Source organism: Chiloscyllium plagiosum, unplaced genomic scaffold (assembly GCF_037043375.1).
Source record: "Chiloscyllium plagiosum isolate Xiang-an unplaced genomic scaffold, Cpla_swu_hap1 HiC_scaffold_1, whole genome shotgun sequence".
NCBI classification, from domain to species: Eukaryota; Metazoa; Chordata; class Chondrichthyes; order Orectolobiformes; family Hemiscylliidae; genus Chiloscyllium; species Chiloscyllium plagiosum.
The window spans coordinates 86,699,922-86,722,176 of NW_028270139.1; the positions used below are offsets into that span (position 1 = coordinate 86,699,922).

The following is a 22,255-nucleotide window of genomic DNA, read 5'->3' on the forward strand; positions in this document are numbered from 1 at the left end:
ATCTTTCTCCTCTCACATAAACGTATCTCCTCTAGTTTTGGATTTCCCCACCCTAGGAAAAAGATCTTGGCTATTCATCTATCCATGCCCCTCATGATTTTATAAACCTCGATAAGGTCACCCCTCAACCTCCGATGCTCCAGAGAAAAAAGCCCCTTCCTATAATTCAAATTCTCCAGTCCTAGCCACATCCTTGTAGATCTTTTCTGCACTCTCTCAAGTTTAACAGCATCATTCCTATTGAAGGGTGACAGAATTGTATGCAGTATTGTACAAGTGGCCTCACCAATGTCCTGTACAGTTGCAACATGATGTCCTATACTCAATAATCTGACCAATGAACGTAAGTGAGCCAAACACCTTCACCCCCCCAACAAAGATATGACCCCCCCCCCACCCCAATAGATGTGAAGTTGTGATTTCTTCATGTATCTACCTGTGACTTCACTTTCAAGGAACTATGCACCTGCACTCCTAGGTGTGTCTTTGTTTGGCAACATTCCCCAGAGCCCTTACATTAATGTGTAAATCCTGTCCTGGTTAGCCTTACCAAAATACAGCATTTCACATTTAGCTAAATTAAACTCCATCTTGGCTCATTGGCCCATGTGATCAAGCTCCTTCTGTACTCTCAAATAACCTTCTTCACTGTCCACATTTTGGTGTCATCTGCAAACATACCAATCATATCTCCTATATTCAGACCCAAATCATTTAAGTAAATTCCACCCAACTCTGCTCTGGCCCCATTGAAGGCAGATCTCTGCCAATTGAATTTTCTTAATCCATCATCATCTTGAACCTTATGATACAATGACAGTGTCTCCTGCATATCCTCCCACTGACTCTACATTGTTTTACCACAAACAAATCAATACACCTCATTTACGTAGAAGCCTGTTATAAATTTATTCAGCACTTAACTTCTGTAAGATGCAAGAATCTTAGTTGCAAAAGGCTTTTTCCTGTTACATTGCTTGCAGCCATACTCAAATCACACTTCAGAGAAACACAACATTTCATTTAAGAATGTATGGATCAGACACTGACACCAACTGAAGACAAAGCTGTTTGTTTCAAATAAAATGATAAAATAATTCACGTTGTTCTTGGCAAGGATGTGTGAATTTATAGATACAGAATAGGAATGAGGTTTAGAGAATCTTATATAAAGAGAGTTTAGAGAAAATTGTTTATCCCCTTTGTGCTCCTGAATAGAAGATTTCTTCTCTCAGACTAGTTGTGAGTATTTCTTGCAACCAGAGACAGTTTGTGTCCTTTGCTTACTTGGCTGCAGTCTCTCTTTCTGATTTAAACTTGCTGCAGCATCATTGAATCATAGAATTATACAGTCTTGAAGAGGCCCTTCAGTCCATTGGGTTTGCACTGCCAAATATATTGCTAGCGACTATGGAAACTATTATTCTTATGGAATCTATACAATAGCAGAACAGACAGAGGTAATGATGATGTGATGTTGAATTTTATCAGTGATCAGGAAAGTGTTATTTCATGGAGGCTTTTTTTTCCATGAGGCCTGATGGGTTTCTTACACTGTTGTTCCAAACTCACCTCAGTACTTATCTGTCATGCTGCTATGGTTTCTCTTCTTTCCAGTGCTATCCCAACTCTCCTATTCACTGTAGCCAGAGCTACTTGTCACTGGATTCCTGGCACTGTACCACATTTAAAATGCTATTGTGTCATGTGGTGGCAGTTTGGAGTTACCATTCACAGTTCAAGAATTTGTCTAGACATAGAAGACAAGGAAAAGTTAGCGTCGACTCTACAGACAAGGACCGGGAGATCTTGCTAGAGAGGGTCATCCAGAGGAAAGCCATTCTCTTCTCTCAGGACTGGCAGGATGGCAAGGTACCTGACCCTGCCAACCGGGTCTAAGTTTGTCAATGTGATCTCCAAGGTCCAGTGATGCCAAAACAATGTCAAAGATTTTCATTGCTCTGCCAGGGTAAGGGTCACCATATTTTCTCTACCCTCTTATCATTCATTCTCACCCATTCAATTGTACTAACCCTGCTTGGTGTCTGTGCTTCATGCTCATTCATTCAGGACATCTTATCACACTTCCTTTGCTTGCACTAGCATTCAAAGCTGTGCTACTCACTACAAGCAAAAGACTTTGTGAAGTCAATAGCTGGTTCTTTCATTTTGCTGACATTGAGGGAGAGATTATCATCTTTACACCACGCCACTAAATATTCTATTTCTTTCCCATGTTCTGTTTCTTTGTTATTTAAGGTGCTTGTAGATGAAGTTAGAAAAAGAATTGGCCACAGTTATGAGTATACAGGCAGTATAATAAGGGACTGAATACACATCCTCGCTGGGTGCGTGTGTAGAAGATTTTTGTGAAGGAGATGCTCTTACCTATTCTCACGTATAGGGGTCTGTGAGTCAGGAAAATGAGGATCCATTTGCAGAGCACAGAGCAGAGACACAGGTCGCAGGGTTTGGAGATTAGTTTGGTTGGAGTTACAGTGCTAAAGGCAGAGATGTAGTCAATGAGTAGAAGTCTGATGTAAGTGTCCGTATTATCCAGATGATCCAGGGATGAGTGTAGGGCCAGGGAGGTGGGGTCTGCCACGGGCCTATTGTAACAGTAGGAGAATTGCAAGGGATCAAGGCAGGATGGGAGGCTGGAGTTGATGTGAGCCATGACTAACCTCTCGAAGTGCTTCATAATTATGGAGGTCATAGCCACTGGGTGGTAGTTATTAAGGCACGCTACATGAGTCTTCTTTGGCACGATGGTGATCTTTTTGAAGCAGGTGGGCACTTCAGATTGCAGTGAGGAGGTTAAAGATGTCAGTGAATACTCCCACCAGCTGGTCTGCACAGGATCTGAGTGCATGGCCAGGGACTCCATCCAGGCCAGTTACTTTCCATGCATTCACTCTCAAGAAGGCTGATGTGACGCCTGCAGCAGTGATCGTGGGAGCACGTGCATCCTAGGCTGTCAGGGCAGATGACACAGTTTCACTGACTTTCTGTTCGAAACGTGCGTAAAAAGCATTGAGCACCTCAGGAAGGAATGTATTTTTGTCCAGTATTCTGTTCTACTTTGCTTTGTAGCCCGTTATGTTGTGTAGGCCTTGCCACAAATGGCGGGTGTCCATGTGATTAGTCTGTATTCTTTCTTGGCATCTATAATGGCCTTGCTGAGATGGTATTGGGATTTCCTGTAAAGGTCAGGGTCAACTGACATAAACACCACACATCTGGACTAAAGTACTTCTGTCATTGTGAGTATTTTATAAAATGTAACAAAATGGTTAATATCATTCTGCGCTTTCATTGCCGAATGACATCTCTGCATTACTTTTGCCGCCGCTGTATTTGCTTTTATTTCCCTAGTGCCACACGGTGGCGGTGTCTGAATAAATAGAGGAAGTAATGAAAGTTGCTATATTCCAGATCAGCGTGGGCTTTCCCAGCGTTTTAGATGGCACTTGGGAAGACAAGAGTTCTATTTAGCCATACCAGAAACCATTATTAAGTACGTGAGTGACATAGAAGCAGTTCGACATAATTGAGAACTCCTTTTTAAAACGAACTTTCAAGACAATCACTGACACATGACTCTTAAATAAGCCTAAGATGTAACATTTAAAAAGCCCTTCTGGTGAATGTATCTGGCGATTCTGGGTTGCAATTTCAGTTACCGAGTTTCAATTGTATTCCTACTTCAGTTAATAATAATATCGTTTAAAGATAAATGGACAAATCAAGAAAACCTGAGAGAAATAATTTTATTTTCTGGGCCGGAACCTTTTTTTTTGTTTAACGCACACAGACTGATGTCCGTTGAAAGGCATCTTCACGGTAATTGCTTTTCATGACATTAAAGAATCAGTTCCGGAATCATAGTTCAGGACCAACACTTTATGACAAACAATCGCTTCACTAATTCGGCGTAACATATGGAGTGTGTTTATTTGAAATTGTCAATGCCCACCACAGGATGTTCTTATACCTTCCAGCCTGGTTTGGCGTGGAGCCAAGTGACGAGAAGGTCACACTGAGGACTAACGGTTATGCAGACTGATGTGTTTCCCTTTCTCCCCAGTGAAAGCTGCTCTGCATGGCCTCTTTGGCGACCTTCAAAACATTGCGAGCTCTCGCTGAAGGTTCCCTGGATCTCCAAACGGCTTACACCTACTACCTCCGGCGTGGGCTGCAGCAGTCTAATTGAAATAAAACCTGATTCGCCATACACAGCGGTCGAGACACAAGACTGGAAACTTAGGAGCTAGTCTGTTTTCAGATAGTGCCTGGCCGATGAGTTTTTAAAAATTAAATGTTCCAAGATTTCTTTGTCAAAACGTTCTTTCCCAAAACAGTATTAGCTTGCAAACTAACTGAAAGACAAACCAGATGTACGTGCGCTGTGTCGAAGTTTAACAAAGCGATAAGATGAAGCTGCTACTCACAACTGTTGTTCTAACCACATGAAACAGACTAACAGGTCAAACACCAGTGCAATATTGTTTAGAACATGTCTAGTTTGTACATTGTTTTGGTTTTATTTGTTTAAATGAAACGGAAAGTGCAAAATGACCCCAACATCCAATGATTTCAGTCGTCTCTGTGCTGCTGACGCCAACACAGTTGTTGCTTATTGTCCTTTTGGCGTTGTGGTCATGGGGCGTACAGAGACACCAATGCTAGCGCTACCACTTTCCAGTGAATTTAACGCTCGTGTCTAGGTACGCGATCCTTATATGTTAATTGCAATCAAAGAAATACAGGCGAGTGAACTCGGAGAAATAAATATTGATGTCTTGAACACAGTCCATATTACAGAGGAGGACGTGCTGGAGGTCTTAAAAAACATAAAGGTGGATAAATCTCCGAGACCTGATCAAGTATACAACAGCACTTTGTGGAAAGTTCGGCAAGACATTGTGGGGTCTCTAGCAGAGATATTTGTATCATTTACAGTAATGGGTGCCCGAGAACTGGGCAGTGGCTAATGCTGTGCCTTTAGTTAAGAGTGTAACGCGAACTTGCTGGAACCATAGATCTGTGAGTCTGACATGGGTGGTGGGTTGGTTGTTGGAGGAGGTGCTAAAAGATAGGAATTACATGCATTGGGAGATGCAAGGACTGATTAAGGGTATGATTTGGCGATGCTGGTGTTGGACTGGGGTGTACAAAGTTAAAAATCACACAACTCCAGTATATAGTCCAACAGGTTCAATTCATCAAGTGGTTGTCAGGAGCAGCGCTCTGAAAGCTAGTGCATCCAAATAAACCTGTTGGACTTTGACCTGGTGTTGTGTGATTTGTAACTTTGATTAAGGATAGTTATCAAGGTTTTGTGCATGGGAAATCTTCTCTCACAAACTTGATTAAGTTTGTTTGAGAATGTAACCATTGATGACGGCAGTATGTGACTTTAGAAAACCTTAACCTTAGAAAAGGTTTCACATGGTTGTTGACTAATTGGTGAAATTAGATCACATGGGATTCAGGGAGAGCTTGCCAAATGGATACACAATTGGCTTAACAGTAGGAGACCAAGGATGGTAGTGGAGGGTTGTTTTTTTGGACTGGAGGCCTGTGGCCAGTGGTGTTCTGCAAGGATTGGTACTGAGTCCACTTTTGTTTGTAATTTATATAAACCAGTTGGATTTAGAAGGCATGCTGAATAAGTTTGCAGATGACATCAAAATTGGCGGTATAGTCGACAGTGAAGAAGGTTATCTCTGATTACAATGGGATCTTGACCAATTAAACTAATGGATTGAGGAGTGACAGGTGAAGTTTTATCTGGATAAATGTGAGATATTGCATTTTGGTAAAACAAACAAGGGCACAACTTTTACAGCTACAGATAGGACCCTGGTTAGTGTTCTGGATTAGTGGTGCTGGAAGAGCACAGCAGTTCAGGCAGCATCCAAGGAGCTTCGAAATCGACGTTTCGGGCAAAACCCATTCATCAGGAATAAAGGCAGTGAGCCTGAAGCGTGGAGAGATAAGCTAGATGAGGGTGGTGGTGGAGAGAAAGTAGCATAGAGTACAATGGGTGAGTGCGGGAGGGGATGAAGGTGATAGGACAGGGAGGAGAGGGTGGAGTGGATAGGTGGAAAAGGAGATAGGCAGGTAGGACAAGTCCGGACAAGTCATGGGGACAGTGCTGAGCTGGAAGTTTGGAACTAGGGTGAGGTGGGGGAAGGGGAAATGAGGAAACTGTTGAAGTCCACATTGATGCCCTGGGGTTGAAGTGTTCCAAGGCGGAAGATGAGGCGTTCTTCCTCCAGGCGTTTGGTGGTGAGGGAGCGGCAGTGAAGGAGGCCCAGGACCTCCATGTCCTCGGCAGAGTGGGAGGGGGAGTTGAAATGTTGGGCCACGGGGCGGTGTGGTTGATTGGTGCGGGTGTCCCGGAGATGTTCCCTAAAGTGCTCTGCTAGGAGGCGCCCAGTCTCCCCAATGTAGGGGAGACCGCATTGGGAGCAACGGATACAATAAATGATATTAGTGGATGTGCAAGTAAAACTTTGATGGATGTTGAAGGCTCCTTTAGGGCCTTGGATAGAGGTGAGGGAATTGGTGTGGGCGCAGGTTTTACAGTTCCTGCGGTGGCAGGGGAAGGTGCCAGGATGGGAGGGTGGGTTGTAGGGTGGCGTGGACCTGACCAGGTAGTCACGGAGGGAATGGTCTTTGCGGAAGGCGGAGAGGGGTGGGGAGGGAAATATATCCCTGGTGGTGGGGTCTGTTTGGAGGTGGCAGAAATGTCGGCGGATGATTTGGTTTATGCGAAGGTTGGTAGGGTGGAAGGTGAGCACCAGGGGCGTTCTGTCCTTGTTACGGTTGGAGGGGTGGGGGTCTGAGGGCGGAGGTGCGGGATGTGGATGAGAGAGAGACCAAAGTGTTCAGGTATATATTTATTTGAAAGTTGTATTACAAGTAGACAGTGTGCCTTCATTGCTCAGACCATTGAGTTTAGGAGTTTGGACATCATGTTGAGATTGTACAGGACGCTGATGAGAACACTTTTGGAGTGCTCTGTACAGTTCAGGTCACCCTGCTGTAGGAATGATATTATTAAATTGGAGAGGGTTCAAAAAAGATTTACCAGTATGTTGCTGGGACTTGAGGGTTCGAGTTATATGGAGAGGCTGGACTTTTTTCAATGGAGCATAGGAGGCTGATTTTTAGAGGTCTATAAAATCACAATGGGCATAAATAAGGGTGTGTGAGTTGAAATGTAGGAGCCATATTTTTATGGTTAGATGAGAAAGATTTAAAAGGGACCTGAGGACAGCTTTTTTCACACAGATTTGCATATGGAATGAACTCCTCGAGAAAATGGTAGATGCAGGTACAGTTACAACGTTTAAAAGACATTTGGACAGGTATGTGAATAGGAAAGATTTAGAGGAAAATGGGCCAAATATAGGCAGGCAGGACCAGTTTTGTTTGGGAAACTTGGCTGGCATGGATGAAAAGGACTGAAGGGTCTGTTTCTATGCTGTATGACTTTATGATTTAATCTGATTAAAATAAATGCACAAATTGTTACTGACCATTTCTTACAAACGTTTATACAGCAATAGGTCAAACTTTGCTTTTTAGCGTCCTCTGATTTAAACCTTCGCTTATGGTAAGGCTGAAAAGCACAGCCTTTTTTATGGTTTACAATTTATTTTAATTTTACAATATTATCTCAAATACGTTTATCTTATGGGACCTACAGGCTATAATTGCCTAATGTCATTTTAACCTTCAATTGTAAACCAAAAGCGCACCACAGTTCGATTGAACTTTCTGCCAAATTCTGTAAGACTTTTCATTTATTTAATGTTCTTTGATATTACAGTCGCTTAGAACGGGTAGTGCAAACCCCGTCTTACACTCACCGTGGTGCTTAGTATTTATCTAGCCTGCTTTTTACTGGTAGCACACAATGTCTTGCAACTAATGCCAACCCGTTATCCTATTCTGTGCGACCATAGCTCACATAAACTGTGGATTTGGCCAGTAATAAGTGTCCTTGGGAGAAAAATGCGCAAACCTCTTCCTGTTGGGTTTTAATTTTAAAGCATTCAAGCTCTAAGTACTCCCAGCTTTTAGTACGTTCCGTCCTTCTAATTTTGTATCTGTTCCCTTCGTGATCGAGTTTAAACGTTTAAATGCCCCCCCACTCATAAATGTAGAAGTTAATTTTTGTAGTGTAACTTAACAATTTACTAATTTTTTTCACTAGCACAGAGATGTATTTCCGCGAGAAATGCTGTGATATCCTCAGGTTATTTAATAGTTTATGCTGGGACTTCCACTGGAATATAAACAGTTAACTTGTTTCTCATCCGTTCTAATTTCCATCATATTTATTAAGAGCTTTTCGAACTAAAAACTATGTCTCTTCCATAGTTGTGACTGTGTTAAGCTTTTTCCTAACAAAAAATACATTCCAACAGTAATAAACTGCCCCCATGGACTTGACATTAAAGATGACACCATCTTAAGTGAAAAACTAATGCAAGGAAGCGATGCTACCTGTACTTTCATCGAGTTGAATTTAACAATCTGAAGCACCTCTATGGTAACTTTAAAATATGGCCATGGCAAATTATCAATGTTTTCCCTTTTGAATGTGAGCTGAAGCACCAAACTAAGTGCCGTTCAAATGTCTTGTTACTATGAACAGAGGCTGTGGGCTGGCCAGTTGCTCCTCTTTTAAAGAGAATCTGCAGCATTTGTTGAAGTTTGCTCGATGCTGGGCTCTGTTATGCCAGTTTCACCCTGACTGGACCCCATCACTGCCCCCTCCCCTTCACGTGATCCAGAAGACATGCGCACAACCGGTCCATGAAAAAGCACATCTGCATTTTTCACTGACGTAAGTACGCTGTGTAGCACACATCGGATTGCCAGATTGCAAGTCTAAACTTGGCTGAAGGCCGGTAGTCAAACCGGGCTGTTTCATAGACTTTGTTATATTGCCTGCCTTCATTCTCCAAGTGTCCTAGGGAGCTTGGTACGAGCTCAGCTACTCTGGAGAGCGGAGTCAGTCAAGGAAAGAAATCTTAGGTTGCTTGGTGGTGGCTGATGGCATCCCGGTTTCTGCCAAGTCAGTAACTTCTGTAAGCTCCCCCCCCCCAACACATTCCCCCCCCCCCCCCAACCATCCAACCCCCCCCCCCCCCCCCCCCACCACCCCATCCCCCTTCCAAACTGCAGGATTCTGTTCTGGATGAAAATAACTCTTGTGGTTTCGAGAGAGTACAATTGATTGGTACGGATCGCCAGTGTGCACGGTCTATTGTTTGAAAGCTGCACTTAAACCCGTCCCAGAATGAAGATGAAAACGGTAAAGGCGACTCGTAATGTTTTACCGACCCTTTTGTTTATTTCAAATTGTCGGTTTTCTGCTGAAGCTCACTGCAGATCGTGTTGTAAATGAGTGGGATTGGACACTACAGCAGTCTCAGTCAGTTCACCCTTGTTTGACTGCTGAAAATGGACTGTACGGGAGGAATCGTTTGGGTTTTTTTTCGCGATTAGCTGTTTCTAACCCCTCATTCAGCAGATACTGTCCTCGTGCATTGGAAAGTGATATCGTTCCATTTCTTGTAATCGCTTATAGCGGAGTAACAAACCCCGTACAGAATAGTGTTCTTCGATTTAATCTGCACCTCGTGTGATTTGTGAGGGGAGTTTTAAAGATGCGGCGATCCAGTTAACCGAACGCTGGGAGCGAGACTGTATGGAAAGCAAGTTATATAATTATATAAAAAATAGAAACCAACCCGAAATGTGTGTGAGAAGGTGCAGACTTTCCAATACTTTCATTGTTGTAGAGACGCTTGTTTTTATTTGAGCGGCCGGTGTAATGTATTTGGGCTAAATGCCAACTGTCTGGGTCACACGCGTTTTATCCAAATAGATTTAGTGCTGCTGTCTGGGAATGAGCTGCTGAATGTTACTTCATATTGACTGTACGGAGCCTATTCCATTTCCTCCCCATGTATGCAAAGTTTTAATTTCCCTTTAGTTTTGACACTGAAATGCTGACGTTGAGCAACCAGCTGTGTGCGGTGTTTTTGTACTGTCTCGCCTTTTCGTAGCTCCTTCACTGAGAAATCTGGGATTGTCCAACAGGAATCTTGACAGCTCCTGGGAAACGCGCTCGGTTACGGAGCAGGAAATCGAGCACAGGTTATTAAAAAAAACCCAACCCGACTGGTGACGTTTGCACAGAGTTTGGTTTTGTGTCCCAGGGTCTGGGATCCCTAGGTTTGTGATGCCTGACCCAAATTTGGTGAAAAGGAGGATCCCACCAGAGAGCACACTGTCATTTGTCTTTAATTTTAAGGAGGTCAGATATCAGGAGCTGCAAAGCCCTGCCGATAGCTTGGGGTGATGGTGGGGAGTGGGTGGGGGGAAGGTCAGGGGGCTGCTGTTATTTCTCGGTGAATTGCTAATCCGCTCAATGCAAGAAGCGGGTCTTGCCACTTTGTTTCAAATGGGAAGCCGCGGATTTTATATCGAACTGTGCCCCTCCCCCCCTCACTTCCCTAGCAACATATACATGCCACTTGCACCAAAGTTTGGAGTGTGTGGTGCGCCCGTATCTTAAATCTCTAACATTTTACGTTCCAGGGGAGACCCACTACACACCAGCTTTCGCAGCCACTTTGATAACGTGACTTTTATCTGCCTTTTGTTTCCACTTAGTTACTGTTCACTTCAGTGCCCCAGCTTCAGCTTCACTGGGTTAGGATAAAAGTTTGACCAACGTAGAAAAAAAAATCATGATTTAGGGGCTTTCAAATAAAACATCCTACATGTTCCAGTCCCTTTGTTTCGCAAAGTCACCAGATCTTTTTGCATTGACTTATATGAGAGCAATATCGCCAAACATAGTTAAATTTCAGCTGGAAATCTATCCGGCTATTAACATGTGCGGATAAAGTATAATGTCAGTGAGAAGGCTCGCCTTTTCCACCTCTTGCTGCTTCCTTTATAACAATAGTATCTTATTGGAAGTCATGGTCGGGTGGAAAACCCGATTTGCTTTAGCCTGAGGGCCAAGCTTTTGGCTTGGGGGAAGCTGAGACACTGACTCCAATGTTAACTCCAATGAAGTGGTGCAGGTCTCGCCGCCTTGAAAGCTTCCCCCTGCCCCCCCCCCCCCCCCCGTGCTTGCTGGAACTCTCTCGGTGCCGTCTGGGGGGAGTGTGGAGCTCGCTGCAGGTCGCTCTCAGGACATGGCCGGTGTCCCGCTGTGACCTCGCTCGCTTTGGAGCGGGGAGAGACCGCCCCCTGTCTTCCGAGACTCGGGGCTCACTCCAGGTGCAGTTTGCTCCTTATCCCATGGGCCACACTATCCCCACGCACTCTGTCCTCTTAACGTGCCCTCCCCTCCTGGTTCTTGTTCACTTTACACATTTCCTTTTTTTGCCCTAGAAAGACTTGCGTTTACATAATGCCTTTCATATCTCAGGAGGTTTCAAGAGCTTTGTAACAAATTATGTACTTTTGAAAGGGTAGTTACAGTGATAATGACGGAATATTGATTTGTACTTATTAGCTTCACTATCGCCCAGATTCTTTCTACCTGTTCTCCTTTTCTCGCTGGTCTCCCTCTCTCTCGCCATCGACAGCTCCTTTCCCGTTGCTTTCTTATTTTCCACCTCTTTCTGGTTTGCAATGCTCCCATTGCCATCTGTTTTCCTTTTTGCTTTCGTTATTTTCCTCAGATCCCCATTACTACTCATTCATGTGTTCTTCTGACACCTGTTTCTCTACACTTTGTTCTTATTCCTGCTTCTCTGCCTTGTTCATGTGCTGTTTACCCGCCATCTTCCACTGCTCGGACAGCTTCTTAGCAAATTCTTACATTTCAAAAACAAATTTAATGCGGAGAAAATCCCATCATCTCCACTTTTGATTTATACTCAGTAATTTCCTTTATTTGCTTTCATTCATTTATTTCCTACACCCACGCTTGTATTCTCTTTTCCTCATGTCTTACTTCTTTCCCCCTACCCTCTTCCTTTTTCTGCTCTCCTGCCTTCTTTCTAAAGCTTACCCACTCCTCTGCTTATCTTTTCCCCTCAACCCTGTCCTTTTTTTCCTCTTTTATCTGTTTCAGTCTCCCCTCCCTACCTCCAGTATTGGGAACATAGGAACACAGGAAATAGCACCAAGTGTAGGACATTCTGCCCTTTGAGCCTGCTCCACCATTTAATATGATCATGGCTGACCTTTCAACTCAGTGCCCAGTTCCTGCTTTTCCCCCACATCCTTTGTTCCCTTTAGCTTTAAGAACTGTATCTAACTCCTTCTTGAAAACATTCAGTGTTTTATCCTCAACCGCTTTTTGTGGTAGAGAATTCCACAGGCTGAAAATGTGTTGCTGGAAAAGTGCAGCAGGTCAGGCAGCATCCAAGGAGCAGGAGAATCGACGTTTCGGGCATGAGCCCATTCCTGAAGAAGGGCTCATGCCCGAAACATCGATTCTCCTGCTCCTTGGATGCTGCCTGACCTGCTGCGCTTTTCCAGCAACACATTTCAGCTATGATCTCCAGCATCTGCAGTCCTCAATTTCTCCTAGAATTCCACAGGCTCACCACTCTCTGGGTTAAGAAATTTATCCTGATCACAGTCCTAAGTAACCCACTGTATATCCTTATATTATGACCCCTTGTTCTAGTCTCCCTGGATATTGTGAATATCCTTTCTGCAGCTACCCTGTCTAGCCCTGTTGGAATTTTATAATTTCTATGACATTCCCACCCCCACCCCCATTATTCTAAACTCTAGTAAAGATAGTCCTAACCGATCCAATCTCTGTTCACATGTCAGCCTGGCCATCCCCAGTCTGGTAAATCTTTGCTGCACTCCCTCCATAGTCAGAGCATACTTCCTCAGAGGAGGAGACCAAAACTGTACACAATATTCCAGATGTGGTCTCAATTATGCCCTGCACAATTGCAGTAAGTTATCCTTGCCCCTGTGCTTGAATCCTCTCACAATGAAAGCCAGTGCACCACTTACTTCTTCATTGCTGCACCTGGAAGCTTATTTTCAGGGACTGGTGTTCAAGGACACCCAGCTCTCATTGCACCTCTCCCTTTCCCAATCTATTGTCATTCATATAATAACGTACCTTCCTGTTTTTGTTACAACAGCTGATCTGCTGTGCATTTGGCCATTCACTCAATTTGTCCAAATTATACTGAAGCATCTCTGCATCCTCCTCACAGTTCACCACCAGCAAATTTGACCCACCCTGACCCAGCTTAGTGTCATCTACAAATTTGAAGGTATTGCATTTAGTTTCCTCATTCAATTATTATTATATATTGTAATTGGAGTCATAGCACTGTTCCCTATGGTACCCCATCAGTCACTACCTGCCATTTGGTAAAAAACCTATTTATTCCTACCCTTTGTTTTCTGCCTGCCAAGCATTTCTCTTTTCATGTTAGCACACAATCCCTAAAATCATGTGATTTAATGTTACAGCTTATCTGTTACCTCCCAGCCATCTTCCATCTGCTAACGTTTACCCCTCACATACATCCCCAAATCTTCTCTGTAAGCCCCCAACCATTCTTAGTTCATCATCTTTCTTGCTACTGCAATTCCTCTGCAAGCTTGTTCTTCTATTCTATTCTCTTTAACTCTGCCTTCCTCCTCCTTCCTTCCCATTCACTCAATCCATCCCTCTTTGATCTCCTTCCTCACCTTTCCCAACTGTCCTGCCTTCCCACTTTCTCTCTCCCAGGCTTTCCTTGCCTGTTGGCCTCTCTCTCCATCCACTCTTGTCATCTTTATTCTCAATGTTTACATTTCCTTATCCTCCTCTCTCTATCATTTCCCTTCCTCCATCCTGTCCTTTAATTCGTTATCCCTTTACTTCATCACTTTGTCTTTCTGTTCTTTCATGCCGCCATGCCGCCTCAGGCTCAGTTACCCCCCAACCCCATTCTATATCTTTGTTTTTCAACTTTCCTTCCTTCCATCCTCCATGTATCTGTTCAGTTCCTCCACCCTTCCTCCTCACCTTTTCCCTCCTGTTACCTCCACATTATTTCCTTTTCTTTTTCTCTCTCCTTTTCCAAGTAGGAATATTAAGACTCCACCAACTCTAATTGGTGGTCGCGGCCACAGTGGATTGCTATGAAAATTGGGCGTCAGTGCAGCAGCAAATGAAAGTTAGCTTGTGACGGTTCAGCTTTTCCACATGGTGGCCTCAAATAAATGGAACCTCTCTCCATACGTGCAGTCTCACTCTGTGCATGCGGGGACTGTCATTCCCCACACAATCTTCCTCTCTCCACATGAAGACTCACTCTCCGCGTGGAGTCTCAAGGTCCACATGCACTCTTATTGTCTACACAGGGTTTGTCTCACTCTCCACACAGAGTCTGTCTCACTCTCCACATGGAGTCTCTCTCCACACGGAGTCTTACTGTGCACACGGAGATTCACTGTGTGCAGGGAGAATCACTCTCCACATGGAGTTTCATGCTTTGTTGGAAACATTGTCGGTACTGAGTCTCCACAAAAGAGGCTCATTCTTTAAGTGGAGTCTCACACTTCAATTTCATACCGAAGTCTGTGGTGACGCAGGTTTGTGCGAAAGAGAAATGACTTCAGAAAAGCATTGAACTACCAATTAATGATTAAAAAGAAACTCGGTTTGAAAGACCCCAGTGCTCCCAGAGCCGGATGTTTTGTTTTGCTGAGACTGATTCTTGAAAGTTAGTAAAGACATCACAGGAGTTTGAGCTAATCGGCTGCAGTTTCTTAATTGCGTTATTTCGTGCGAGAAAGCGGACATGAAGATGTCAACAATCCCTGGAATTGAAAGGGGGTGAGGAGTATGTGTTTCCCTCTGCATCTACCTCACGGGTTGAGCCTTTCAAAGTTCTACAGCCCGTACCGTTGCAAAGTTGCATGGTCAGTAAGCCGGAATTTATTTCCGTTGCAAAACAGAAAAACATTTGTGAAACGCGACGGTTTCGCTGCTAGGATTGCCATTACAAAGACTGAAGGCCGGTGGACAATGGCATCTTTAACTAAAACGTGTTGTTCCCTTTTTGCAGGCATACGGATGACTGAGTTGGAATAAACGGCCAATGAGTGTGGGTGCTGCAGGTTGTGCCGCTGTGCTGCTGGCTGTGGGCGCAGGGATGAGTGGCGAGCCGGCCTGTTGCCCGAACGGCTGGGCCCTGCGGTGCTGAGGCGCTCCGAAACGCGCCGGGGGGCTCCGCCCGCCCAATGGGCTTGGTACGGTGCGCTTCAGGAGCCCACCAAACTGTCTAGCGCAAAGGTAGCCACGAACAGCTTGAGGTTCACTAAATTATGGAAATTTTGTGGAAGACAGTGACTTGGATTTTGAGCCTGGCCATGGCTGCTTCGGAGTTTGACAGTGACACAAGGCTTTCTTACAGTTCTCAAGGTAGGACCATCCTGGTATGACTCACATACACTGCAGCCACATCACCGACACGTTCACACTGAAATAAGCACATCTTATTGGCACAAGCTCACGCTTAGTTGTTACAACTGTCTGTCATTTATTTTAAGAAAACATCTTCATTTCTCTCTGATTGCAACATCAGAATTTAGGTATTAAGACAATTCTGTAAAATATGTGGGTATACATTTAATGGTGATTTGATGCAATCTGTTCTGGGGGGGGGGGCTGGGGTGGGGGGAAGACTGGCAACAACTAATTTGCTCCAAGCAGAACGAGGTCCAGAACGGATTATTTAATTCGTGTTTCATTGGACTTTGCATCTAGTAACAACATCCTTTCTGTGCACTCGGAACGACAAACGTGTGTCTCTGTTTTGTCAATGCAAAATGGCAGGAGGATTGTGAGGCATGGTACTGCTTACATTTGCTGCATTAGTCTGCTGCCTAAAAGTCTCAATCCTTCCAAACCTGCTGCATGTAACATTGTCCCATTGATTATATGAAACATTAACTGATCAAGTACTAGCCCAGGCCATGTCGTTACTTCAACTTAATATAACTGAAATACTTACTGTTTCCATTCAATGGGATGATTATGCTCAGTGTTTCAGTCGTACAGCACTTTGTCACGTCCTGTTTCTTTCCTTTCACGCCTATTTCCTGGGTCTATCCGACTTACGGTTTCACAGAGGAGTTCCTTTCTTACCTTGAACATTATCAACTAACGGTTCCTGCCCGAGTGGACCATAACGGAGATTTCCTGAAGGTCAGTGGGAGAAGCTGCAGACACTCAAGGCGGAAGAGGAGTTCGGATGTGACACCTCATGAACCAACTGAATCTAAATTATTTTACAGACTCTCCGCCTATGGAAAGCACTTTCACTTAAACTTGAGTTTAAACACCAAATTAATCTCCAGACATTTTACGGTAGAATATTGGGGGAATGATGGTCCTGAGTGGAAACACGATTTCATTGATAATTGCCATTACGTGGGATATGTACTCCATGAACACAACACTACAAAAGTGGCTTTAAGTAACTGCAATGGTCTGGTGAGTAGAACAGTAAACTTACTTTTCAAGTTGGAGATGTTGCTTTCTTCAGTCGCTTGCATTGTTCTCAAGTACAGAAACGTGAACTGAGCTCAGGGAACCGTTGCAGGAATCGAAGCATAAACAGCTGCCTGCTGTATGTTGCACATGGCTAATTTGCATATGATCCGCCGCAGTGGGAAGGGTAGCCAGATCTTAAAGAGGCAGGTCCCTTTCTGTGGCCTCTGCAGACCGAATGTTGTTCAGAAGCACGTACGAACATCAAACTTCCTGTGCAGCATAGCAAAGTGCAGAATTCTGACAAAGATCCGTGTTTCTTGGCGATGTAATAAAAGCTGCATTGGTTGGTAAGGGTGAATAGCTGTTTCTTCAGTGCTTACAAATGATGAATAGTTTATCATAAGGATTCCCCCAATGTAATGGAACAGTACGTTTCTGGTAACTTACAGGGAGGATAAACGAGATTTTCCTGCTTGCATGAACACTCAAATATGTTACAGTGTCCATAGGTTTTAAATAAACAACAGTGGCACATTTAATGTGGATTCAAATCATACTTACAAATGCCTGGATAGTATGTTTATTTTGAAGTAATAAAATGCATTGAAGTCAGCCTGGATTAAATTTTTGGAAGAAAGCTGGGTAACAAATGTAGGAATGATAACTAATGCTTTACTAGCAACTCTTCAGCAATAAAGGCCCAACTGTTTAAATATCTAGGTGAATGGGAAAACAAAATCACATTAAGAAGTAAGGTTACTAATATATCTTTCAATTGACAGTAAATTTAACTATTTCTGATTTTTTTTGGATAATGTGTATTCTCAGTTGCTCGTTACATTTAATTATTCATATTCTTCTTACAATTTATCCTACAATATGAGTTAATGTAAGTTGAAACATTCATTATGCACAAACCAGATGTATCTGTACCACAGTATAGAAATAAGTTGTTTCAGATTATTTCCTAAAACTTCTAAAGTTCTTACTTGCATTAATAATCTGTTCTGTTCTCTAAAGCATGGGGTGATTGTAACAGAAGAAGATCAGTACTTCATAGAGCCATTGCAGGATATATCTGAAGACAATACTAGTGAGTCCACGTATACAGAAGGACACCCTCATGTTGTTTACAAGCGTTCCTCCATTCGGCAGCGGCATCAAATGAACATGTCAAACTGCGGAGTTCCAGGTAACTTACTTATATCATATTGGATAATATAAAGGGGCAGTTTTTTCCTCTTTTAAGAAAATATGTAGTATTTAACTGTGTGTATAAATATTATCTGAACTCAAATTACTGAAAAACACACAGAAAGACTGAAAACGTTAGCACAGCAGTTAATTTTTAAACTTAATATGGCATTGAATTTTACATTTTGATTTATAACACAGAATCACGATAATATTAAATTGAATAGTTGTAGCAAAAAACAATTTTATTCATGAAAAATGTTCATCTTCAGAACTGGACAATCCTCAAAATACAATTCGCATTTAGCAGTTAACAGTTTCTCCACCAATATAGTTTCAGCTACAGCTCTCGTCTTGGGTTAAAAACTAATTTGTTCAAACCCTACTCTAGAGGCATTCGCACAGAATCTATATTTGTACTTCAGTGCAGTAATGAGGAAGTGCTGAGTTTCAGGGATGTAGTCTTTTGGATAAAATGTTAAATTGAGGCCCCTTTGCTGTTTGAGCTGATGTGAGATATTCCAATGTCTTATTTTGAAGAACAGTGGAAACCTGACTGGTGTCCAAGCCAATATTTATCCTTCCACAAACGTCTCGAAAACAGACTATCTGGTTATTACCATATTACTGTTCATGAAATTTTGCTCAACATAATTTTGGAGTCTGCCACTTTTCTTTAACTATGATAGTGGCTTTACTTCAAAATTATTTCATTGGCGGTAAAATGCTTTGGGGCAACTTGGTATTGTGAAAGACACTAGATAAACACAAGTTTTATTAAGTCAATGACTTTAACTCAGCAGCATCTAGATGACTGCAAGAGTTATCTTTTATTGTTCTTTGTATTTGCATCTTTTTGTCGATTATTAAAGAAGTGCTATTGTTATGACATGGGGTTAAACTCCCTCTGCTAATTTAAACCTGGAATACAGAAATGATTTAACCCATGCTGTAATGTGTTAAAATTCAAGACCAAAGAACTATCCCAGAAGTCACTATTTAAAGTAAAAATTACCAATTTTAATTTTTTTACAGTTTAACAGAGAACAATTAACTAACAGCTATTTAGATTAGATTCCCTACAGTATGGAAACAGGCCCTTCAGCCCAACAAGTCCATACCAACCCTCCAAAGAGTAAGCCACCAAGACCCATTCCCCAACCCTATATTTACCCCTGACTAATGCACCTAACACTATGGACAATTTAGTATGGCCAATTCACCTTATCTACACATCTTTGGATTGTGGGAGGAAACCCACACAGATTTAGGGAGGATGTGCAAACTCCACACGGGCAGTCACCCAAGGCAGGGATTGAACCTAGCACTGTGAGCTATCATGCCATCCACTAAACCTTTATCTGAACCTATCCTTTACCTTCCCCTCTACGATACCAGTGCAATAAAAAACCCCAAATAAGATTTACAGAAAAATTCAAATTTCAAAAGCAGCCAGCTGTCGAATCTTCTCTGTGTATCCTCCTCTGTAGACTTGCTGTCCAGCTCGGTGTTGAGATTTTTTTTCCTGTGCACTCTGCTGCTGTAGACAGGTACCTCTCAGACAATTCTCACTAGCAGCCTACATCTGTTGGTCTTTTGGCAGTTCTCCTTCAACTGTTCAATTTTATCCCTATTTTATATCCCAAAGCATTGAATAGTTTCATTGGTGTTAATATTGTCAAAATACTAAATACTAATACTAAATTCAAGCTTGATTGGAGTTTGGTATTTTGGCATAATTTAATCTGTTTGGCTGAATTTGAATTTGTTTCTTTTTGTCTCCAGACAACCCAGCTAATGTTTGACCAAATGTTACATTGTTACCTTGTTCAGAACACTTGGTGCTGTATCAGGTAGTTCTGCTAGCTTTTAACTCTCTTAAAGGTACAGTACCTCTTCATAACACCTCCCCCCTTAAGAAAAAAAAGAATCATCATAATGAAGAGATGGCTTCATTTTTTTCTATTCTTTAAACATATTAGCATACCATACAGATAATCTTATTCTAAGTTCACCTTAACTTCTTCCCATATATTATATATATATATAAAACATTGGATAAATACAAATATCATCTAAACATTATCAGTTAAATCCATGATAACACATCTGCAATTACAGTCTGATGTGGGGCTGTATGTATGATTTTTAAATTAAAAGTCTGTAACATAAGACTCCAACAAAATAGTCTCATGTTCTTGTCTTTAAAGCGTTCTAAGAATGTAAGTGGACTGTGATCCATGTACATAATCATCTCCGACACATTGTTCATGACATAGACATTAAAATGTTGTATAGCCAGTACCAAACTTTTTCGATTGTGGAGTATTTCCTCTGGTGGATGTTCAGTTTCTCTGAAAAGCAACCAACTGGCAGGTCAATCCCATCCTCATCTTCCTGTAGCAGTACAGCTCCAACTCTTGCGTTATTAACATCGATGGTGACTTTAAAAGGTTTTGAAAAGCTTGGTGTAGCTAAAACTGGTTTAGTGGTTAACGTTGATTTCAAATGATCGAATGCCTCCTGGCATGGTTCTGTCCACCAAAACGTTGTGTTCTTCTTCAGCAAATCGGTTAACAGTGCCACTACACGCTGAAGTTTGGAACACATTTCTGATAGAATCAGCTGAGTCCTAAGAAGTGGAGCATCTCTTTCTTCGAGGATGGTCATGGAAATTTCTTGATGGCCTTAGTTTTTGCGTTCCCTGGGGTCAACCTTCCATGACTGATATTATGTTCCAAGAATATCACCTCTGCTTTCGCGAATTCAGTTTTATTTAAGTTTGTTACCAGTTTTGCTTCTCGTAGTTGTTCAAACAGCTCTGCCAATTGTACCATCTGATCTTTCCAGGACTTACTACAGATCATGACATAGTCAAAATAGACTGCACAGTTTGTTTACCCAGCCACAACTCTGTTCATGAGTCTTTGGAATGTGGCGGGTGCGTTCTTCATTCCAAAGGGCATCACTTTAAATTGATATAGCCCATTTGGGGTTACAAACGTAGAAGTTTCTTTCACCAGCTCTGATAAAGAGACCTGCCAGTAACCATGCATTAATTCCAAATCGGTGATGTAACTGATTTGTCGACTTTCTCGATACAGTCCTCCAGTCTAGGAATTGGATATGAGTCTGATTTTGTAATGGCGGTGACTTTCCGATAATCCACAGAAAATCATTGAGTTCCGTCTGATTTGGGAACTAAGATAGTCAACGAACTCCACTCGCTCTGGCTTGGTTTGATGATGTCCTCAGCAAGCATGGCCTCCAGCTCCATCTGGACCCGTCTGGCTTTGAAAGGACTAAGCCGATAGGGGTGTTGTTTTATCGGAGCAGTATTTCCTACATCTACTTCATGTACGATAGCATTACTCCTCCCATCTGATTCTTACATATGTCCTTACATATGTAACAAACCTTTCAACTCTGTTCTATGCTCATGAGACAGATAGCTGAATCTATTCCACTCCTCAAGAACCTCTTTATTTTTTAATCTATTTTGAGACATATCAAAATCCACATCATCTGGATTTGATTCCTCACTCTGTGGGGCAGTAATTAACACTTGTTTCTCCAGTTCCTTCTCTCCAGCATAATATGGTATCAACATGCTCACGTGACATACATGATACCTTCTTTTTCCCATCTGGCATTTTTACTAGATAGTTCACCTGACTCAACTTTTTCTCAATTTGATAGGGACCACTAAATCTAACTTTGAAGGGATCTCCTATTGCTGGTGATAGTACTAACATGTCATCCTTCGGGAAAACGTCCGAGTCTCAAAAGCTTTTATCTGCCACCTGCTTCATTCTACACTGTGCCCTCTTTAAGTGCTGGTTAGCTAATCCATCCACTCGGTTTAGTCTCTCCCTCACCTCCGATACATAATCTAAGTGTGAGATCTCTGACTTTCGTCCTGTCAATTTTTCTTTAATTAATTTCAAAGGGCCTCTCACTTCATGCCCGAATATTAACTCCAACGGATTGAACTAAGTAAATTCATTTGGGGCATCTCTAATGGTAAACAATATGAATGGGATACCTTATCCCAATCATTCAGGTAATCCTGACACTATGCTCTCAACATTGTCTTCAAGGGCTGATGCCACCTTTCTAAAGTTCCCTGGGATTCAGTGCTGTATACCTAAGCTATCCATAACCTCCTTAAACAGCCTACCAGTAAAATTTGACCTTTGGTCTGACTGAATCTCTCTGGGTAGCCCATACCGTGTGAAGAAAGTTATTAACTCCTCCCCCACCTTTTTTGCCTTGATACTCCAAAATGGAATTGCCTCTGGAAATCTGGGAGACACATCCATTATGGTTAACAAGTACTGGTTCCCAGTTTTAGTTCTCGGGAGGGACCTACACAGTCAATTATAACCCACGTGAAGGGTTCTTCAAATGGGGGAATTGACAACAAAAATGCTGGTTTTATTACTGCCTGTGGCTTACCTACCATTTGGCATGTATGACAAGTATGACAAAAGTTAACCACATCCTTGTGCATTCCAGGCCAATAAAAATGTTCTTGTAGCTTAG

The 22,255-nt window shown here is 42.5% G+C and overlaps 1 protein-coding gene across 2 annotated transcripts in view; it reads left to right on the plus strand.

Annotated features, from left to right (window-relative positions):
- The first annotated feature begins 9,206 nt into the window (after positions 1-9,206).
- Positions 9,207-22,255, plus strand: part of adamts6 (ADAM metallopeptidase with thrombospondin type 1 motif, 6) — a 300,876-nt gene continuing 287,827 nt past the window's right edge. For both annotated transcript variants that reach the window (XR_015757565.1, XM_087988638.1), the window contains exons 1-4: positions 9,207-9,337; positions 15,087-15,442; positions 16,152-16,516; positions 17,537-17,708. Coding sequence is in view for 1 of the 2 variants with exons in the window: in XM_087988638.1 (XP_087844764.1) it covers positions 15,346-15,442; positions 16,152-16,516; positions 17,537-17,708 (634 nt within the window). In the remaining variant the exon portion in view is untranslated. The remainder of the gene's footprint in view (positions 9,338-15,086; positions 15,443-16,151; positions 16,517-17,536; positions 17,709-22,255) is intronic.